Genomic DNA, 21045 nt, shown 5'->3' with positions numbered 1-21045 from the left:
CTTTAACAGGTATGGCTCCCAAACAAAAACAAAACAGAACAAAATCAAGTAGGACAGGATGGAATAGAACAGTATTTAGGGCACTGAGCAAACCAGAAGTAGCTCCTAAACAAAATAAATAATAGATTGGGGGGAAGGCAGAGAGATAGTACACTGGTAGAACACTTGCCTTGCAAGTGGCCAACCTAGGTTTAATCTATGGGACCCCTACCCAAGATGGTGGTTTGCTGAGCCTATTAGAAGTGAATCCCAAGTGCAGAGCCAGAAATAAGCCCTGAGAATACTAGGTATGGCCATAAAAATATTGAAACACAATGAATAGTACTTACATTATCATGGCATGTGAATATTGGTCAAATTCAGGGCAAGCAGTGGTTAAAATTATACTTTCTTCTTTTTTTTCTTTTTTTTTTTTTTTTGGTTTTTGGGCCACACCCTGTGAGGCTCAGGGGTTACTCCTGGCTATGCGCTCAGAAGTTGCTCCTGGCTTCTTGGGGGACCATATGGGACGCCGGGGGATCAAACCGCGGTCCGTCCTAGGTTAGCGCAGGCAAGGCAGGCACCTTACCTCCAGCGCCACCGCCCGGCCCCTCTTCTTTTTTTTCTTTTGTGGTGCCAGCTATTGAACCCAATTACCACACCCATACATGTAAGTATTCTCAAGCTACTGATAAGCATTCCTTGTCCTAGAGTTGTTCTTTTTTCTCATGCACTCAATCCAGAATTGAGAAGGTCAGAAATTGATCATTAGAGGGGCTGGGCCCATAGTACAGTGGGTAGGGTGTTTGTCTTGCTACAGGTTTGATCCCTGTCATCCCATATGTTTCCCAGAAAGCCATAAGGAATCATTTCTGAGTGCAGAGCTAGGAATAACCCCTGAGCATCACCAGGTGCAACCCCAAAACAGACGAACAAAAATTATTAAAGATAATTGCCTGGCTTTCGTTTTTACTTTACGGTTTTAAGAATGAATCCAGGGCCATATGTTATCCGAAGTACATACGTGAGCCACAATCCCATCCTTGCTTTTCATGTAAATGGGTAATTTTTCTTCCGTTTTAAAATTTTCCTAGAGATTCTAGATGGTTTGCTTCCTTTTGTACTCTTCCTAACTATATATATTCTTTTTTTTTTCTTTAGTGTTTCGCTCTTACTATATATATTCTTGCCATTTATAATTTTGCTTCTTCCTCCAATTAGATCTTGTGACTCTACACGCTGACTCCCTAGTGAGCACAGTTCTGTTGTTCTTGCCATCTTCCACCCACTGACTTTCTTCTTTCTTTTGTATTTTTGGACAAACCCTTTGGCGCTGAGACCTTACTCCTGTGTCTGCACTCAGTGGTCACTCCTGATGGGTCTTGGGGGACTGACTATATATGGTACCAGGGATCAAATCTGAGTTCAGTCATGTACAAGGCAAGCACCCTACTCTCTGCTCTGGTCTACTGGACTACTGCTCTGGTCCCCTATTTATTGATTTTGTAACTTAGACCCTGTTCCCTATAGGTGATTTGTCCTCAGGTTTGCTCCCATATTTTTCTGGACTATGTCCTAAATTTTCTACAAATGTTTGGAGCTGGGGTAGAAGCTCAACAGGCTAAGCACAAGAGTTGCATGCAAGATGTCCAGTTCAATCCCTTGCATTGCACGCGTCCCCTTACCATCACCAGGGGCAGCCTGTAAGCACAGAGCAGAGTAATCTCTGAGCATTGCTAGGTTTGGTCCCCTCTTCCCAAAAAAGAGGGTGACAAGATAATACAGAGTTTAATGCAGTAATACTGAGCTAGGAGTAGGCTCTGAGTATCGATAGGTGCGGCCCAAAAAGCAAACAAACAAAAAGTTAAAGAGAGCTAGTAAACGGAAGGAAGTCTAGCCAAATAAACTGTTAATAACAAAATTAAGGGGCCAGAGAGATAGCATGGAGGTAAGGCGTTTGCCTTGCATGCAGAAGGTCGGTGGCTCGAATCCCAGCATCCCATATGGTTCCCCGAGCCTGCCAGGGGCGATTTCTGAGCGTAGAGCCAGGAGGAACCCCTGAGCGCTGCCGCGCGTGATCCAAAAGCCAAAAAAACAAAAATTTAAATGCAGCTGAGCTTATTTTACTTATGTAGGGGTTTTAGGGACACACCCTGCTGTGTTGGGGGACTATTTCCAGCTCTGCACAAGGAGGAGGGTAGCTCTGGGCAGTGACTGGGTATTATGTGGTGCCAGAGATTAGCACTAGAACTGGGTTGGCCACATGTAAATCAGCCACCTCCCATCCCACTCTTCAGCCCCCAGCTGAGTTCCTTTTAGAGATTTTAATTGGCTGCATGAAATGATTTTTAAGTTGGACAGCAGTCCAATTAGCAAGTAGAAGAGCGTTCTAAAGAGCTAAAAAAAAAAATGAAAGTTTTTTTAATAGTCAGAAAAGGCAAGATATAAAAGTCAGAAATAGCAAGTTAAGAGGATTATTTCAGGGTTAGGTAGCTTCTCTATGGAGAATAGAAAAAGGTCTATGACAGATCATTTCATTTGCACGGGAAAATGGAAAAGTTATTTTGTTGGTATTGATGAGAAAATTCTACTCTGTTACTTAGGACTACAGCCTAGGGAGGATTCAACAGCAATGAGGTTAAATCTTGGCGGGCTTAGAATAGATGCCTTCATTTGGAGACTTTTTTCTTTTTAACACCCCCCACACAATCTTTGTGTGTATTGGGGGAGGGTACACCCAGCGATGCTCTTGGCTTTGCACTCAGGAATTACTCTTGGTTTTTGTTTGTTTGTTTTATTTTGTTTTTGGGTCACACCGGACAGCGCTCAGGGGCTACTCCTGGCTCTACGCTCAGAAATGGCTCTTGGCAGGCTCAGGGGACCATGCCAAGATTCGAATCACTGTCCTTCTGCATGCAAGGCAAACGCCCTATCACTGTGCTATCTCTCTGGCCCAGGAATTACACTTGGAGGTGCTCAGGGGACCATATGAGATGCCAGAGGTGGAACCCTGGTTGGCGTCTTGCAAGGCAAGTGCTGCCTGTTGTGTTCTCACTCTAGCTCCAACAACCCTCTTTTCTAGCACATAATCAGTCTCGATTAAATGTGGCGTTGTCCTCCTTGTGAGGCATTGCCAGACAAATAGGGGTCAGCTCTATTCTCAGCACTGTCTTATTCAGTGCTGTTCAGTGACATTTGGAGTGACAGCATTTGACACAGTTCTGGGAAAAGAGTAGTAAACTGCGTCATCACTGATTTTACATTCTAGAGACAGACTTGAAACAGATAAAACAGGAAATATATAAAACATAAATATATGCTAAGCTCTCCATGGTTATACTTTATTTTCCCTTTGGGTCACACCCAGCAGCGCTCAGGGGTTACTCCTAGTTCTGCACTCAGAAGTCAATCCTGGCAGGCACGGGGACCATATGGGATGCTGGGGTTCAAACCATTGTCTGTCCTAGATCAGCTGCTTGCAAGGCAAACGCCCTACCACTGTGCTATCTCTTGGCCTCTCCATATTTATACTTGCAGGAAGCCAATTCAGGTTTCATCTCTGGCACCCCAGATGGTTTCCTAAGTGATCCTGGAGTTCAGAGTAAGCCCTGAGTAAGCCGAAGAGTAAGCTCTGAGCATTACTAGCTGTGACCCCCCCCCCCAAGGTTCCTAGAATAGAGAAAGAGGGCAGGTGGAACCCTAATTAGAAAAGATGACCTGGAAACTCTCTGCAGAGACTTAAAAGAGGGAGCCAGGGGAGGGGGGAAGAAGAGGGGTGGTTCAAGTGTTCAGGAAATGAAGTATTTAGCCTGTGGAGTTGAAGAGGGGATTAGCAGGTTTAACACCCCCCCCCCCAAAGCAGCAGGCAGAGAGAGACTGGAGTCTGGAGATCCACCGTGTGGGTGGATTCTGGAGTCTGTCTATCTGTCTGTCCATAAACTTCTCTTCTTAGGGAAGTTTATCCTCTTGTTTCCTTCTGACAACTGTGACATTCTGCAAATGGCCAGAAAAGAACACTCCAAATGAAACGAATTGGGGCGACTGTTTACAAAAGCCTTTTCTTGGCAAGATCTTTTATTTTTTAACCAAACTCATTTACAACTCACTCAGCTCACTGAGGCCCATCAAGAGCTGTAGGCACTGATGTTATCTCAGGAGATAAACCCAGAGTCAGTCGGGGTCACACCTCCCTGAAGGCCTCATCTCCAGATCTGGGAGAGATAGGGGAGCAATTGAGGAGGAGAAGGAGTGCAAGTGGGTGGGAGCTGGCACTGGGTTGTGGCTTGGCAGCTCTCCAGTCTCCCATCAATCTTTCATCCACCTTGCCCCAGGGAAGTGAGGAGGACCTCACCAATGATCTGAGGCAGTGGTTTTCAACCAGTACCTTGAGCTATTGTGTGGTGTACCCTGGGAGAAAAAAATCCCAATTTCATTTGTAACATGCGGCTTTGGCTCCCAAATAGACCAAATAGGTCCCGGTTTCACACCGAGTAAGTGAACAGAAATATGAACCATGATAAAATACTTTATTCTTTTTTTTTATTTTTTTTTATTTTTTTTGGTTTTTGGGTCACACCCGGCGGTGCTCAGGGGTTACTCCTGGCTGTCTGCTCAGAAATAGCTCCTGGCAGGCACAGGGGACCATATGGGACACCGGGATTTGAACCAACCACCTTTGGTCCTGGATCGGCTGCTTGCAAGGCAAACACCACTGTGCTATCTCTCCGGGCCCAAAATACTTTATTCTTTCATAATATAGTCATGATAAAAGAATTTCTTTGTGTTTTTTTTTTTGATGCCTGTCCAAGAGGATTACTTTATAGAGAGTCAATATAGGCACAGAGTTAAATTTTTTTTAGCATTTTCTAATGGTGGTGTGCCTCGTGATTTTTTTCCATGAAAAAAAAAAAAAGTATGCCTTTGCATCGTAAAAAAAATCAGAGGGATCTTAAAGTGGGGTGTGTCATTCAGAGATACCTCAAAAGCGCCCTGGAGAAGTGGGCCCGGCCACTTCTTTCCACGAAAAAGTGTGCCTTTGCACAAAAAAAAAAAAAAAAAAAAGTTAAAGAACACTGATCTGAAGGGCCTTAAAGTGGGGTGTGTTTGCCATTCAGAGACACCTCAAAAGCATCCTAGAGAAGAGGGCCCAAACACAACCACAGCCATAGGCACTTGCATTGCAGTCAGGCCCGGAGATGAAGATGGGGGGTCCCCTGTGCCCCCAGCCAGCCTTGCAGGAGTGCAAAGCTGCAAGGGCAAGGCAGGAAGAGCTGATGGCTTGATTGATTGATTGATTGTTTGATTGCAAAACTATTAGGAGTGTGGCGCCCTGCCCTATTTTGTGCAGCTGGGCCTAGGTGGGGGGGGTCCCCTTTCCCCAGTGCTGGGTGCAGGGTGCTGAGTGCTGGCGGGCCCCGGCTGCATGCACCCTAAGCTGACACTCAGAGTCTCCCCGAGTTTGCATCTGGGCAGGCCCAGCCCACTGTCCGGCTTCCTGTCCCCGCCCCGCCTGCTCCCTGCTCGCCCCGCCCTCCCCCTGCCCTCCCCTCCCCTCCCCCCTGCGCCCTTGGGTCCCAGGATGGGGGGGCGGTGAGGCCGGCCCACCCCGCCCCCATGGCTGCCCGTCGGAGCCAGAGGCGGAGGGGGCGCCGGGGGGCCCCGGGCACCGCCCTGCTGGGCCCACTCGCCCTGGGTCTGGGCCTGGCGCTGGCCTGCCTGGGCCTCCTGCTGGCCGTGGTCAGTCTGGGCAGCAGGGCATCGCCGTCCACCCAGGTGAGGCCCTGCCCTGCACCCCTGGCCTCCCCTTCCTGGGGTACCACCCTCCCTCTGCAGCCTGAGGCATGCAAGGGGTCCCGGTGGAGGATGGACAGCTCTGGGCCGCACAGGGAGGGCTGGAGGCCCAGGGCCTTGAAGAAGAAGAAGGGATGGGTGGGGGGCCTGCCAGGCAGGTGAAGGTGAAGGACAGACAGACAGGGTGACCCCCGCTGCCTCCTTCCCAGCAGGCGCCTTCCCAGGGGGAGCTGGTGGCAGAGGACTTCCAGAGCCTGGCGGTGAGTGGGCCAGGGTGGCCAGCAGCCCTGTGGACCTGGGAGGCGTGCATTTGTGTGTGTGTGTGTATGTGTGTGTGTGTGAGTCCAGGGCACTGCTGCTGGGTGTGCCCTGGCTGGTGGGAAGGGGTGTCACGTGAGTGAGAGGAAATGTCTCTGGGCTGGGGATGAAAGGGGGAGAGGAGGAGCAAGCTGCCAGAGAGGAAAGGATGCTGGTGGCATTGCCACCTTGCAGGCAGGAGGGTTGTTCTGCTCGGTGTGGGCCTGTGCCACCAGTGCACAGGGGCCGGTTGGGTGGGTGTGCGAGGAAGGCAGCCAGCCTGGCTCCTGGAGGACGGAGAGACTAGAGCCCAACCCCAAGGCCTGGCCTCCCCAAGGCTGTCACCCCATTTGCAGAGGGGTTCCCTTCCTCCTCAGACTTCTGTGACTACCACTGGCTGACTGATGGGACTCCTGTCTCTGCCAGTGTGTTGCTCTAGCTCTCCCTTAATTCTCCTAGGAACTGACTCCCCAGCCGGAGGAAACCCAGGACCGTGTGTCTTTTCCCAAAAGACGGGTTCGGCCTCGCAGAAGCGGTGAGCATCCCTTTTTCCCAGGAACGGTCACGGACGCTGGTCTCTGGTGGCTGGCCTCTGGATCCATTATTACTGTTGTCCATCACGGTTGTCCTGTGAGATAGGCAATACAAACACACATTTTCACTTAGGATCAGAGAGTCGAGGCACAGAGAGAAGAGGGGTTCAGCTAGCTTATTAAGGGACCGGAGCAGTGGTGCAAGCATGCACTAACCTAGGATGGACTGAGGTTCCATCTCCCACCATCCCATATGATCCCCCAAACCAGGAGGGATTTCTAAGCACATAGCCAGGAGTAACCCCTGAGCGTCATTGGGTGTGGGCCCCCCCAAAAAAAAAACAAACAAAAAAGATTGATCCTAGAGTTAAAGGAAGCTCTGAAATGTCTTCTGTCTTGTGGATGAGCTTCTCGCGTCAGGCCCTCCCCTAAGTAAGAAAGGATGGCTGGAGTGAAGAGAAACCCTGGGTGCTGACTGAGGCAGAAGTCTGCTCATTAGAAACTAACCATGGGATGCCCCTGGCCTTTTCCAGGCTTGCAGGGGACTTGACTGTCCTGTCACCTCTTCCAGTGTGACTATTAATAGCGCTTCTTTGGCTCTCAGACTTTTCTCAGTTTGGATGATAAATTATTAATTTATTTTTATTTGATTTTTGGATCACACCCGGCAGCGCTCAGGAGTTACTCCTGGCAGGCTCGGGGGCTCATATGGGATGCTGGGATTCGAACCACCATCCTTCTGCATGCAAGCAAATGCCTTACCTCCATGCTATCTCTCCAGCCCTAGTTATTTGTTTATAGAGAAAAATAAGGCCCAAGTTTCTAAATTTGGGAACCTGAATAAAGATTCTAAGTGGGGAAGAAACTGAGGAAACAACCCCTAAACGCTTAGTTGGGGGCAGAGGGTATGTTGCTCTGCCTATCCTTCCCTTTATTGTTGTGGTGGTGGGGACCAGCTCCAGTGCTGTGGGGGCCCATGTAGTGCTGGAGGGAGTAGCAGGGCATTGCTTTGCTACTTAAGCCACATCCAACCCCCCACATCTGTCTTTAATTCTCAGCACCTAGAGGCCAGAAAAAACGAACCCGAAGAGCGATTGCTGCCCACTACGAAGGTGGGTGATGTGTGAGCCATGCTCGAGGGGAAGGGTGGCAGAGGAACGGGGTACATTTTACTCATTCGTTCTTGTGTCTCATAGTTCACCCACGACTGGGACAGGATGACGCACAGGCAGGTGAGACTCCCATCCCCACATCTAATAAATAACCCCATCCTTTACCCCAACAGCATTGGGATTCCTCAAACCTTTGCCTTACCACCTCCTCCCTTATCATACTCTCTCCCTCTGCTTTGAGCCTTGGAACCCCAGAAACTAGTTCTTGAAAGTCCTCAGGACTTTCTTAGGTTTTAGCTCCCAGCCCTTTGGGTTTTGCCTGCCAGCCAGTCATGGGACCCAACCCTCCCTAGAAGCCAGATACTTTCCCACAAACTACCACAAAATCACCAGCTCTCATTGTTTTTTCTTTTGGGTTTTTTTTTGGGGGGGGGGGTTTGGGTCACACTTGGCGGCACTCAGTTGCTACTCCTGACCGACTCGGGGAACCATATGGGATGCCCCGATTCGAACCATCATCAGTCCTGGGTCGGCTGTATGCAAGGCAAACACCCTAATGCTGAGCTATCTCTCTGGTCATTTGTTTTTTAAACTCTTCTTGCCCCTCTTGTTTCCCTAAGGCTTCATTGCTTTGGTCATTTTTTTTTTCTTGTTTTTTGGGTCACACCCGGCAGCGCCAGAGGGACCATATGGAATGCGGGGAATCGAACCCTGGTCTGTCCCGGGTCGGCCATGTGCAAGGCCCTACTGCTGTACCATCTCTCCTGCCCCACTTTGGTCATTTTCCTCAAAATGTTTCTAGACTCTTAGCTTTTGTCCATCCCTGACCCCACCCACTTTGGCATTGAGCCCTCAGCACTTCTGACCTAGACTCCCAACCAGTGTTCCTCAAAGTGGATGATACTGTCCCTGGTGGGGGGGATGCCAAGGCACCCTCTGTTTACTTAAAGAAGGTAGATTTCTAAGGGGTGCTGAATAATTTTGGGAAGTTTTGTTTTCTGAGAAGGGATCAGTAGGCCAAATAAGTTTGTCCTAAGTCAGTTCTGTGCCGTCCCAATTCTAGAAACCCAGTGGGAACGAGGCTGCTATAATAAGCTCCCCTTGGGGATAGGTGATATTATACAGCTAATAGGGGGCTTGCCTTACAATCAAGTTCTATCCTGTCGGACCCCCATATAAGACGGGAAGTGAAAGCACAGAGCCAGGAGTAAGCCCTGCTGGGTGTGGCTCTCTCAACAAAAACAAAACAGAAAACTAATTAAGTTCCCTTAAATCTTACTTTCATTATCCTGTTGCTTCTTGATATGGCTTCCCCTCTTGTCTTTTCAGTGTTTGCTTTCAACTCCTTTCCCCTGCATCTCCATACCTTTTTGGGCTGACACTTTCCCACCACTTCTGGAATTTGCATATACCAAGTCCCACTTTGTGAAAGGTTAGACACAAAGCATAAAGATAGTTTGGTCTAGGGGATTGGCATTGAATCTTGCATCTGACTTGGAGTCTGGACTTGCTTGTTTTGTTTTGGTTTTGGTTTTGGTTTGGTTTTTGGGTCACACCCGGCAGCACTCAGGGGTTACTCCTGGCTCTATGCTCAGAAATCGCTCCTGGCAGGCTGGGGACCATATGGGATGCCTGGATTTGAACCACCATTGGTCCTGGGTCAGCTATGTGCAAGGCAAATGCCCTTCACTATGCTATCTCTCCAGCCTTAAGCTTGTTTTGTTTGTTTTTTTGGTCCGGCCCCTTTCTCATCTAACTTTTTGACTTTTAGGCTACCCCCACCTTCAGAGATGCTCAGGAGTTATTGAGTTACTCAGGAATAACTCCCGGTGTTGCTTGAGGAATGATATGGGTGTAGGAATTGAACCTAGGCTGGTTTTGTGCAAGGCAAGTGACTTAACTGCTATTGCTCCAGCTTCAAACTTTAAAATTTTTTATTTGGCCATCTTTGGGAATAGTGATATCATTTATTAAAATGAGGTTGACTAGGGAAGAAATCGTTTCAGAGGTATGTAAATTTACTATTAAATTTTATATTAATAGGGGCCAAAGTGATAGCATAGCAGCAGGGCTTTTGCCTTGCATGCAGAAGGATGGTGGTTCAAATCCCAGCATCCCATATGGTCCCCTGAGCCTGCCAGGACTGATTTCTGAGTGCAGAGCCAGGAGTAATCCTGAGTGCCTCTAGGTGTGACCCCAGGCTCCCCCAAAAAGATTTGATGTTAATAGGTGGATAAATATGGGGCGGGAGAGATAGCATGGAGGTAAGGCATTTGCCTTTCACGCAAAAGGTCGGTGGTTCGAATCCCAGCATCCCATATGGTCCCTCAAGCCTGCCAGGAGCAATTTCTGAGCATAGAGCCAGGAGTAACCCCTGAGCACTACCAGATGTGACCCAAAAACCAAAAAAAAAAATATGTGGATAAATAATAATATACAAATAGTCCCATAGATGACTAAGTCAACAGACAGAGCTAGACTAGGATGTAAAGTGTCAGGAGTTGTCATTATATAAATGGTATTTAAAATTATTATAGGATCAGAAAAGACACTGGAGCTAAAAGGGCCTGAAGAGTGAAGCCCTGAGGCTCTTGGGTATGTGGAAATGGGGCAGAGGAGGAGTACCCCACAGACTGAGAAACAGCAAGAGAAGAATACCTCTCAAACTTAGTTATGGCTTCCTCATCTCCCCCAAATAAATCTTCAAACCAAACTGTTCTCACATTTTTTTTTTTTTTGGTTTTTGGGCCACACCCAGTAACGCTCAGGGGTTACTCCTGGCTATGTGCTCAGAAGTTGCTCCTGGCTTGGGGGACCATATGGGACACCGGGGGATCGAACCGCGGTCCGTCCAAGGTTAGCGCAGGCAAGGCAGGCACCTTACCTTTAGCGCCACCGCCCGGCCCCTGTTCTCACATTTTCTTAGACCCAGGAAGGGTAGTGGCCCAGAATCTAATGAGGAAGGATGATGTGGCCATTCCTGTTGAGCTTAGCAGCTGAGGGGGTCACATGAAACAAGAACAGAGAAATGATCCCTAGATTTGGAAACGTAAGTAGTCAACTTGTGATTATGAAAGGAGAGATCCAGTGAAGATGTCAGTGTAGACTAGGTTAAGAGAAAACAGGAAACAAGATCATGCTTTCCAGAACTTTCTATTTGGTGGGGTCCAAATAATAGTACAGTGGGTAGGGTGCCTGCCTTACATGTAGCCATTCCATATGGTCCCCAGGCTTTTCTGCTAGGAGTGGTTCACGAGTCCAGAGCCAGGAGTAACCCCTGAGCACCACCAGTGTAAATTGGAGAACTGAGGCAGGTACAGGAGGGCTTACAAAGTAAGGTCCAAGATGGCGGGAGGGGATGGTTTTCAGAATGAAGAGAGGGACACATCATGTCTCATTCTGATTGGGTCTAAGAAAATGTAAGGACAGTTTGGTTTAGGGCCAATTCAGGAGAAACTAGGAGAAAGGAAGTTTGAAGAGAGAGGGCATGACATTGTTTTCTTGGTGAGTGTAAAAGCAAGCTTTGTGGGGTCAGTGAGTTCCCATTTGAAGTTTATGGTTATGGAATTTAGCGATATCAGGTCCTAGACACACCATGCCCTTTGACCACCACCGACCTTTGCTCAAGCTGGAAGCAAGAAATGTCCTTTCTTTTGCTCTCTCTTCTTCTTCACAATGCAGACCAACCTTCCTTCCTTCTGTTGGAACAGTAATTTTAGTAAATATCTAGGTATTACTTTATTAATTAACTCCACATCCATTCAATGATGGCAGACTGCCTGTAATGAATGGGCAAGGTCACCATGGTAAATAAATCCTAGACCTGTTCTCAAGAATTCCTGAGAGGAGACAAGCATATAAATTTATTAATTACAGCCCACCATGAATAAAACAACAATGAAAGTAGTCAAAGGTACATACATGGTGACTTAGAGGAAGACAACTTCATGGCGTGGGGACTCCTTCCTTCCCTAGGAGGTGTGGCTTCTCTGGGCCTTAAAGCAAGAGTGTGAGATGAACAAAGGTCAGATTTCCAAGTAGAAGGAACCGGGGGCCAGAGCAATAGTACAGTGGGTAAGACCCTTGTCCTGGATTTGATCCCTGGCATCCCATATGATCCCCTGTGTACCACCAGGAGTAATTACTGAGTGTGGAGCCAGGAGTAACCCCTGAACATTGCCAGGTGTGGGCTCACCCTCTGCCCAAAATAAAACAAAATAGAAGAAACAATCTATGCAAGGAAAAACACTGTCTTGCCTTGATTTTGGGTTGGATACCCAATACCACACATGGTCCCCACAAGTTCTGCCAGGAGTCATTCCTGAGCACAGAGCCCAAACTCAAAAAAAAAAATCTTAGTTTGGGGAGTGTGATGTGCCTAAAGGACTAGAGAAGCCCAGGATGGCTGGGGGAGAAAGTGGTAGAAGAATAGATGTGAGGCAGGAGAATAGGGGGAGCAGTCACAAATAGACTCTGGAAGTTAATCTGAAATCAAAGTAGGAGAGGCAGAATCACAGCTACATCTTAGCAGCTTCTCTCTGTGACTGTGTTTTGGGAATAAAATCAGGCAGAGAAGACTGGGGAGTCACAAGTCAAATGAAAATCAAGCTGAGAAGATAAATAATGGCAGTAAGCAATGGCAGTGATAGCACAGTGGGTATGGTGCTGCCTTGTATGTGGCAGATCCAAGTTCGGTACCTGCCATGAGTGATGCCTGGTAGAGAAGACAGTAAACTTTGAGCATCACCAGGTATGGTCCTAACAATGAAAAACCAAAAGGAAAAGGCAGAGATCATGGGCTAGAGAGAGTCATAGTATAGCAAGTAGGGTTTTGCCTTTCATGTGGCTGTCCTGAATTCGATCCAGCATTCCATAAAATCCCCTGTGCACTACCAGAAGTAATTCCTGGGTGTAGAGCCAGGAGTAACCCCTGAGCATTTCCATGTGTGGCAAAAAAGATTAGATTGACGTGAGGTGGGGGAAGAATGATGATGTGGAAATGCATTAGAGCTTGATCTTTTTCTTGTTTTGTTGGGCCACACCACGCCCAGCAGAGCTCAGGGTTGGTTACTTTTGGCTCTGCACTCAGAAATCACTCCTGGCAGGCTGCCAGGCTCATGGGACCATAAGGGATGCCAGAGACCGAACCCAGGTCAGCTGCATGCAAGGGAAATGCCTTACCCACTATGCTATTGCTCCAGCCCCAGATTAGAGCTATTTGAATGGCAAAGTTGCTGGGATCTGGAGATCAGGAAACAAAGTTGATCAAGAAATAGGTTTTGGGGCCAGAAAGATAGCATGGAGGCAGGGTGTTTGCAGAAGGATTGTGGTTCAAATTCTGGCGTCCCTTATGGTCCCCTGAGCCTGCCAGGAGCAATTTCTTTTTTTTTTTTTGTTTTTTTGGGGTCTCACCCGGCAGTGCTCAGGGGTTACTCCTGGCTCCACGCTCAGAAGTTGCTCCTGACAGCCTCGGGGAGGGGGGGGGACCATATGGGACGCCGGGATTCGAACCGATGACCTTCTGCATGAGAGGCAAATGCCTTACCTCCATGCTATCTCTCCGGCCCAGGAGCAATTTCTGAGTGTAGAGCCAGGAGTAACCCCTGAGTGTTGCCAGGTATGACCCCAAAACAAAACAAAACAAAACAAAAGAAATGGGTTTTGGGGCCCAGAGAGATAGCACAGGATAGGGTATTTGCCTTGCAAGCAGCCTATTCAGGATGGACTGTGGTTCAAATCCCAGCATCCCATATGGTCCCCTGTACCTGCCAGGAGCAATTTCTGAGCACAGTGCCAGGAGTAACCCCTGAGTACAGCCAGGTGTGACCCAAAAAAGCCAAAAAAAAAGGGGGGGATTTTGGTGGAGTGGAGAGCATGAACCCAATATGCAAAATAATCAGGAAAGCAGTCTGGGATGTAAGGAGGTCAAAATCAGTTTTGTCAAAGTGAATCTGAAATCTGATGTGCCTGGTGGTATTTTTCTTTTATTTTGGTTTTTGGGCCACACTCGGCAGAGCTCAGGGGGTATTCCTGGTTGGCTCAGGGACCATATGGGATGCTGGGAATCAAACCCAGGTCGGTCCTAGGGTGGTCCCATGCAAGGTAAATGCCCTACCACTGTGCTATCACTCCAGCCCTGGCCTGGTGGTATTCTGATACAGCAGTTAGCAACGTGAGGAGGCACAGGAAATATGGCTGGAGACTCAGGCCCAGATACCCCAAAGATGGGAATAAAATGTCCAGTGAGCATTAGTTTTTCTGTGTGTTTTGTTTTGTTTTGGGGCCACACCCAGTAGTGCTCAGGGGTTACTCCTGGCTCTGCACAAGGAAATGAACCCGGGTCCATGCCAGGTCGGTTGCGTGCCAGGCAAACACTGTACCGCTGTGCTACCATTCTGCCTCCCCAGTGAGCGTTAGTGTCTTGGAGATGGCAATGAATGAAGTGCTGGGGAAGGTAGCCACTACCATATTTTTTATGATATTCAGGGGAGCGGACTTTGGTCCCAGCAAAGAGCTGTGGGCCATATTTACCTTCTTGCCTCTTCTTTGTTCTAAGAGCTGGCCCAGCTATAGGTGCTAAGGATGTTAAATAAGACACAAATGAGAACTATTTCAAAGGCCTCAATTTACCCCATACACTGTCCTTGCCCTCTTGGAGGTATTAGAGACATAAACAAAATGATTTTTGTAATGCTAATGACTGCAGAATAATACAAAATTATTAAAGGGGGCAGGGCTAGGATTGGATATTTTACTTTATTCTTTTTTCGGGGGGTTTGCCCACACCCAGTGGCACTCAGAGGTTATTCCTGGCTCTGAGCTTAGAAATCACTCCTGGCAGGCATGGGGCACCATACAAGGATGCCAGGGATCAAACCTGGTCCGTCCCGTCTATGGCCATACCACCCTGAACGCACCCGATCTCATCTGATCTTGGAAGCAAAGCAGGGTCGGGCCAGGTTAGTACTTGGATGGAAGACCGTCTGGGAATACTGGATGCTGTAGGCTTAAAAAAAAAGGGGGGCCGGATGTTGCATTAAGCCCTTAGGATGGACTTGGATGGTGGATGGAGGCCTTTGTCCTTAGGCTCAGGACCACTTGGCTCCATTCTCCATTAACCTTCAGGTCATCATCTTCAGGTGGTTGCAGTGGGTATTGAACTCACTCACTGGCAGGCTTCATGAGAGATAACATCTTTATTCAGCCCTGGCCAACAGATGTGGCTGCTAACCATTTAGGCATTCAGCCATTCTTAGCTTGCCCTGCGTCTTAACTCCTTTCAGCCATCTTCCCTCTGACCTCCATGCTGGCAAAGACCCAAAAAGCCCCCAGTCCTCTGGGTCAAAGCCCTTGTCTCACCTTTCCAAGAACCCTCCCAGGAATGGACGGGAGTTTTGCAGGTAAGATCAGGTTACACAGGAAGAATGGGAGGATGGGGCTGGAGAGATAGCATGGAGGTAGGGAGTTTGCCTTACATGCAGAAGGACGGTAGTTCGAATCCTGGCATCCCATATGGTCCCCGGAGCCTGCCAGGAGCGATTTCTCAGTGTAGAGCCAGGTGTAACCCCTGAGCACAGCCAGGTGTGACCCTAAAAACCAAAAAAAAAAAAAAAAACCCCAAAAAACAAACAAACCTGGTCTGTCCCTAGTCGTCTGCATGCAAGACAAATGCCCTACAACTGCTATATCTCTGGTCCCTACTTTATTCTTTTATTTATTGTTTAGGGGGGCATTTCTGGCATTACTCAAGGACTACTCCTGCTCTGTACTTGGTCAATTGCTCATCCTTGCTTTTTGTTTTGTTTTGTTTTGTTTTTGTTTTTTGGGTCATACCCAGTGACTCTTAGGTTACTCCTGGCTCTGAGCTCAAAAAGTACTCCTGGCAGGCTTGGGGGACCATATGAATGCTGGGATTGGCGTGTGCTAGGCAAACATCATTGCTAGCTCTCTGGCCCCTTTTTGAACATTTGATGTCATGTAAGTGGGACTAAAGCTATAGTACAGAAGGGAGGGCACTTTCTTGCACGTAGCCCACCTGGGTTCAATCTCCAGCATCCCATATGATTCCTTTTGCCAGTTAGGAGTGATTCCTTTCATGCCATTGGTGTGGCCCCATAAAAAAGAAACAAAACAAAATCATGAGTGCCCTTTATGACTGATTTCTTTCGTGTAGCATTTTTTTTTTTTAAATTTTAGTCTTTGGGTCACACCCGGCTTGTTGTAGACTGGGTTTCGATTCTGTTGTCCTTGGCTTTGGATTTGGGATATTGTTGTGTGGATTCATCACACTCGTCTTTCTCTAGTCATCAGTTGGTGGACATTTGACTCTAGTTTTTGGAAATTTGGATATTAGTTTTATTTATATTACTATCAGGGCCCTTTTTCTGGTTCTGTGCTCAGAGATAACCCCAGCGTGCTAGGGGACTGTATGTGATGCCAGGGACTCAAACCACGGTTTTGGCTGATATAACTGCATGAAAGACAAATAAATGTCTTACCTCCTGTTCTATCTTTTCCTGCCCCCTAGCTACCCATTTTAACAACTCAGACACAAAATGTGCACAATCCCATACTTCTTCAAGTCTACTCTTCTTCCCCCAAAATAACTGGTGACAACTTGATCAGTAGCCTTCTGGTCATATCTGTTGCATTTCTATTTTTTGTTTTGTTTTGTTTTGGGGCCACACTCAGCAATGCTCTGGGGTTACTCCTGGCTCTGCACTCAGGAATTATTATTTTTCTGTTTTTTTTTCTTTCGGTTTTGGGGCCACATCTGGCAGCGTTCAGGGGTTACTACTGGCTCTGCTCTCAGAAATTGCTCCTGGCCAGCTTGGGGACCATATGGATGCTGGGGATCGAACCTGAGTTGGCCGTGTGCAAGGCAAATGCCCTACTGCTGTGCTATGGTTCTGGACCCAGGAATTATTCTTGGCTGTACTTGTGGGACCGTATGGGATATTGGGGATCAAACCTTGATTGGCTATATGCAAAATCTACCTGCTGTACAATCACTCCAGTCCCTTCTGCATTTCTTCATCTCTTCCTTTTACACGTGGGGTTCCATAGAGGATGGCTCCTTCCTTGCTCTGGGCCATCTATATATCTTCCAGGCTCCCAAAGGTTTATCCAGGGACCCCTGGAAATATAAAGGAGTACTCTAAAGGGAGTTTGTCCCCTCTCTAACATCCTGATTCAGGTATGGACGGGACGGTGAGTGGCTGGGAGGAAGCCAAGATCAACAGCTCCAATCCGCTGCGCTATGACCCCCAGAGCGGGGATTTCATAGTCACCCGGGCTGGACTTTACTACCTGTACTGTCAGGTAAGCCCCACCTGACTCCCTTGTGGAAGCAGGTACCGAGAGGAAAGGGTTTGGCTTGGGGGTGAAGGCGAAGCAAGTGCTGGCGAGAGGGAGCTTGGGACTGGACAGACTTCCTGGGTCTCTGAGGCAATGGGCCGGGCTTGGAGGGGAAACCTGGACTCCAGCACCTCCCTGCCCTAGGTGCACTTTGACGAGGGGAAGGCAGTCTACCTAAAGCTGGACTTGGTGGTGGACAACACGCTGGCCCTCCGCTGCCTGGAGGAATTCTCGGCCACTGCTGCGAGTTCCCCGGGGCCCCAACTCCGGCTCTGCCAGGTGTCCGGCCTGCTGCCCCTGCGCTTGGGGTCCTCCTTGAGGATTCGCACTCTACCCCGGGCCCACCTCAAGGCTGCCCCGTTTCTCACCTACTTCGGACTTTTCCAAGTACACTGAGGGTGGGTCCCTGGTTCCCTGTGACTTTCCCTGGTGGATGGCTCCTGACCACAGCTCCCTGAGCTCCTCTGAGCTCGAAGCTGGCCCCTCTGCCCATGCAACTCTGCACTTCCCCAGCCTGCCCTTTTCCTCTCAGGGCTGCCTGGGCACTCTCACTTGTTTCCCTGCCACACCAGTATCCCCCCTTCTCAGCAACTCTCCACACCTCCGGTTCTTGCCTTGTTAGCCTCTTGATCTGCATCTTTCAGTACTTAACTTCTAACTTTCCACTCTGGCCACAGCCTCTCTACCCCTGACACTGTGTTTACTGTATTATGGGTGAAGACGGATCCCAAATCTGCCCCCTTTGGGCACTCAGAGGGGCTGGATGCCTGAGACTGGGACTAGGCCAACCGTTCCGAATGGGAGGGATAAGAGACCAAGAGAGACTTTCCTCTGATAATTCCCTGTGGATTTTAAAAAAGATTATTTTTATTATTGTGACAAAATGTTGCTAATGAATATTAAAGAGAATAAATCGGAGCCTCTGTTTTTATTGGATGTTGTTAGGTTACGGGTAATGGGAAGAGGGGGCTGGACACTGGAGGGAGAGAGATGGGACTGGAATTCCAGGGCTATGCACAAACTTGGGGCCTCCAAGCCTCCAACCCCACAAGCATGCCCAGAGCTAAGCTGAAGCACCTCATTTACCTAGGAGGTTGCTTCCTTCTCCCGGGGAATCCCGGGCTGGGCGCTTCCTCTTGGCAGCTTCAGGACATTTTGCAGTATTAACAGAACATCTGATCATGTGGAGGGGAATAGACCCAGAAAGACAGGTATTGGGACCTAGAAAGAGGGGTACTGGGACCCAGAAAACAGGGAGTAGGTGGCCCTGAATCCAGGGTAAGGCCACTACTGGGTAGGGTGCTTGGAGCTGTGTCCCTTTGTCCAGAGGCTTACGTAAGAGCTTTTCTCGCGGAAACAGGAAGTCCTGCCTGCCAAGTTTAGCACAAGGATTAGTCCAGGCCTTCTTCCAACACCCCCGGCCTGGCCGTAACCCCAGAACTCGGCTGCTTTCTCGCTTCCTTGACCCAGCCCTGGTTTTCCCCCATAGACCCTCTCCTGTCTTTCTACTCTCAGCGACTCCTGGCAGACTTCCCGAGATCCCTCCTGGACACAGGCCGGAGGGTCTTCTAGCTTCGGCCCTTCACCCTCACCCACCAGCCCATTTGTGATCCTGGCACCATGCCCCACAGCTGCCAACCTTCCCTCCCCCGCTCTGGGGCCGCCCCAGGGCTCCAGTGCTCTGGCCGCTCCTCCTGGGTTTCGCTGGCAGCCCAGCTCCTTCCTTCCTAGAGAGACTCATACCAAATTCTCCCGAGGCCAGAGGACGGTGGGGGGTCTCAAGAGAATATTGGCCCAGAAGTGGGGTGCCTTTAGCTTACTTTCTTTCCTCCTCTCTTTCTCTCTTGCATAACGCTCTTCTTCCCTTTTACACCACTGCCTGCACCCCACCTCTCTCTCCCTGCCACCTCCTTGCCACCCCACTCGTGGGGCAACAGCTATTGGCAGGGTCTCCACCTGATGCCAGCCTCATCTCCTTCCTTACTAGCCCCCAACGGGGGCCCAGGAGACATGGCGGGTGTGGTCCGAGAACCAGCCCTCTCAGTTGCTCTCTGGTTGAGTTGGGGGGCAGTGCTGGGGGCCGTGGCTTGTGCCACAGCTGTGATGATCCAACACACAGAGCTACAAGCCCTAAGGAGAGAGGTGAGCTGTCTCCAGAGGACTGAAGGAACCTCCGTGAAGGGGGCAGGGCACCCATGGTCGGGCCTCCAGAAACAGGTGAGTGAGGGGAGGTGTTTGGTGGAGGAAGATGGGCGGGCACTGTCATCTCTGGGCCTCTGGGCTCCAGCCTCCAGGCCTGCCAAGTTAGGAGGGTGTAAAAGTGAAGATCCTATGTTTGGAGGTCAAGGGAGCAGCCATTCCAGGCAAGGAAACTGTTAAAGATTAATACTTCTTGTGCCTAACAGATCTGGAGAGGCGCCAGCACCTGGACTCAGGTTACTGGGGAGAGATGTGAGGCATTCCTGGGGCAGGCGTGGGACGGGAAGGCTGTGGGGGGACCCCTGCATCTCACCCTAACCCCAATCCTCTTCCTGTGAGCAGAGCCCTGATGCCCCGGAAGCCTGGGAGAATGGAGAGAGAACTCGAAGAAGGAGATCTGTGCCCAAGCATAAACAGAAGAGTGAGACCTTGGGGGTGCAACCGGGGGGGGGGGATACTGATGAGGCCACAAAGGTGATTTAGAGATTTGGTGACTTGTTTCTCCAGAGCCAGGAGGTAGAGGAAGGGCTGGTTAGAAGGCAACCGCAGCCATGTGGGTCCTGCTGAGATTTCCTATTTCTCCTCAGAGCAGCACTCAGTTCTGCATCTTGTTCCCATTAACACCACCTCCAAGGGTGAGCACTCTTTTGCTTGATTTCTCATGAGGGGAGGGTCAAGATCTTGGCACTTGGAGGCTGGCACCTGAACCCAAGTCGCCGGTGAAGATCCTAAATTGCCACACTCACCTCTAGAGGACTCTGATGTGACAGAAGTGATGTGGAAACCAGCTTTCAAGCGTGGTAGAGGTCTGGAGGCCCAAGGACACGTTGTTCGCGTCTGGGAGGCCGGAATCTACCTGCTGTACAACCAGGTAATCACAAGTCCCTCCTGGTCCTCACAGGAAGACCTGGAGGCCAGTTATTCCAGAGCCTGTTCTGTCCATTTTGATCTTACAAGACCTTTGTTCTTTCCTCGGTTCCCTCGTCTGAGCTCCTGAGATTGATTGTGCCCCACACCCCATTCTGTTCCTTTAGCATCTTCTCTCTTCCCTGCCAGGTCCTGTTTCACAATGGGACTTTCACCATGGGGCAGGTGGTATCCCGGGAGGGCCAGGGAAGGCGAGAGACTCTATTCCGATGTATCCGAAGCATGCCTTCCAACCCAGAATGGGCCTACAATACTTGCTACAGTGCTGGTGAGAGTCAAGTGGGCAGCGGAAGGCACGAGAGAGGACAGCAGGGTGTCTGTGATTAGGGAGAGAGAGCAGTGAGGGGGTGAGAAGCCTGGGGAGGGCTAGAGAGATAGCACAGGGGCAGGGTGCTTGCCTTGCATGCAGCCGATCCAGGACGGACAGTCGTTCAGATCTGGCATCCCATGTGGTCCCCTGTGCCTGCCAGGAGCGATTTCTTAGTCCAGAGCCAGGAGTAACCCCTGAGCCCTGCTGGGTGTGACCCTAAAAAAGGAAAAAAAAAAAAAAAAGCCTGGCGGAAATGAGTAAGCAGAGCTAAAGGACAGAGGATATTTGACGTAGGGAGCATAAAAGGCTGAGCTTAGAAGCGGGTGAGGCGGCAGGATGTCCACAGGGCTGTACCACAGATCAACTCTTCTCTCCCTTTCCTCAGGTGTCTTCCATTTACACCAAGGGGATATTCTGAGTGTCAGAATCCCCCGGGCGAGGGCGAATCTTAGCCTCTCTCCACATGGAACCTTCCTGGGGTTTGTGAAACTGTGATTTTGTTCTATATATTATATATATAAAAAAGAAAGTGGTTCTGAGC

General features: G+C 49.3%; 2 protein-coding genes and 1 non-coding gene across 5 annotated transcripts; all 3 read left to right on the top strand.

The window, feature by feature from the left end:
- The first annotated feature begins 5550 nt into the window (after positions 1-5550).
- On the top strand, positions 5551-17981 carry TNFSF12 (TNF superfamily member 12). 3 transcript variants are annotated; one of them, XM_049766174.1, is made up of 7 exons: positions 5551-5751; positions 5982-6029; positions 6526-6601; positions 7658-7711; positions 7796-7831; positions 16908-17032; positions 17213-17981. In XM_049766174.1, the coding sequence occupies exons 1-7, from the start codon at positions 5593-5595 to the stop codon at positions 17462-17464; spliced, it is 750 nt and encodes a 249-aa protein (XP_049622131.1). In that variant the 5' UTR covers positions 5551-5592; the 3' UTR covers positions 17465-17981. The 3 variants fall into 3 exon arrangements, with proteins under 3 accessions (XP_049622131.1, XP_049622130.1, XP_049622132.1); XM_049766173.1 differs by having other exon boundaries at positions 5979-6029; XM_049766175.1 differs by lacking the exons at positions 7658-7711; positions 7796-7831 and having other exon boundaries at positions 5979-6029.
- On the top strand, positions 14601-14719 carry LOC125998286 (5S ribosomal RNA). The gene has a single exon (XR_007491877.1). It is a non-coding gene; the product is annotated as a 5S ribosomal RNA (ribosomal RNA).
- A 527-nt stretch (positions 17982-18508) lies between the features above and the next one.
- On the top strand, positions 18509-21027 carry TNFSF13 (TNF superfamily member 13). Its single transcript, XM_049766182.1, has 6 exons — positions 18509-19285; positions 19607-19688; positions 19855-19902; positions 20020-20138; positions 20324-20462; positions 20890-21027. Exons 1-6 carry the CDS (start codon positions 19028-19030, stop codon positions 20997-20999), a joined length of 756 nt encoding a protein of 251 aa, XP_049622139.1. The 5' UTR covers positions 18509-19027; the 3' UTR covers positions 21000-21027.
- The last annotated feature ends 18 nt before the right edge of the window (positions 21028-21045 follow it).

This window comes from Suncus etruscus, chromosome 20 (assembly GCF_024139225.1).
Source record: "Suncus etruscus isolate mSunEtr1 chromosome 20, mSunEtr1.pri.cur, whole genome shotgun sequence".
Classification (NCBI taxonomy): domain Eukaryota; kingdom Metazoa; phylum Chordata; class Mammalia; order Eulipotyphla; family Soricidae; genus Suncus; species Suncus etruscus.
The sequence above is the reverse complement of the archived record's forward strand: the minus strand, read 5'-3'. Positions and strand labels throughout refer to the sequence as shown.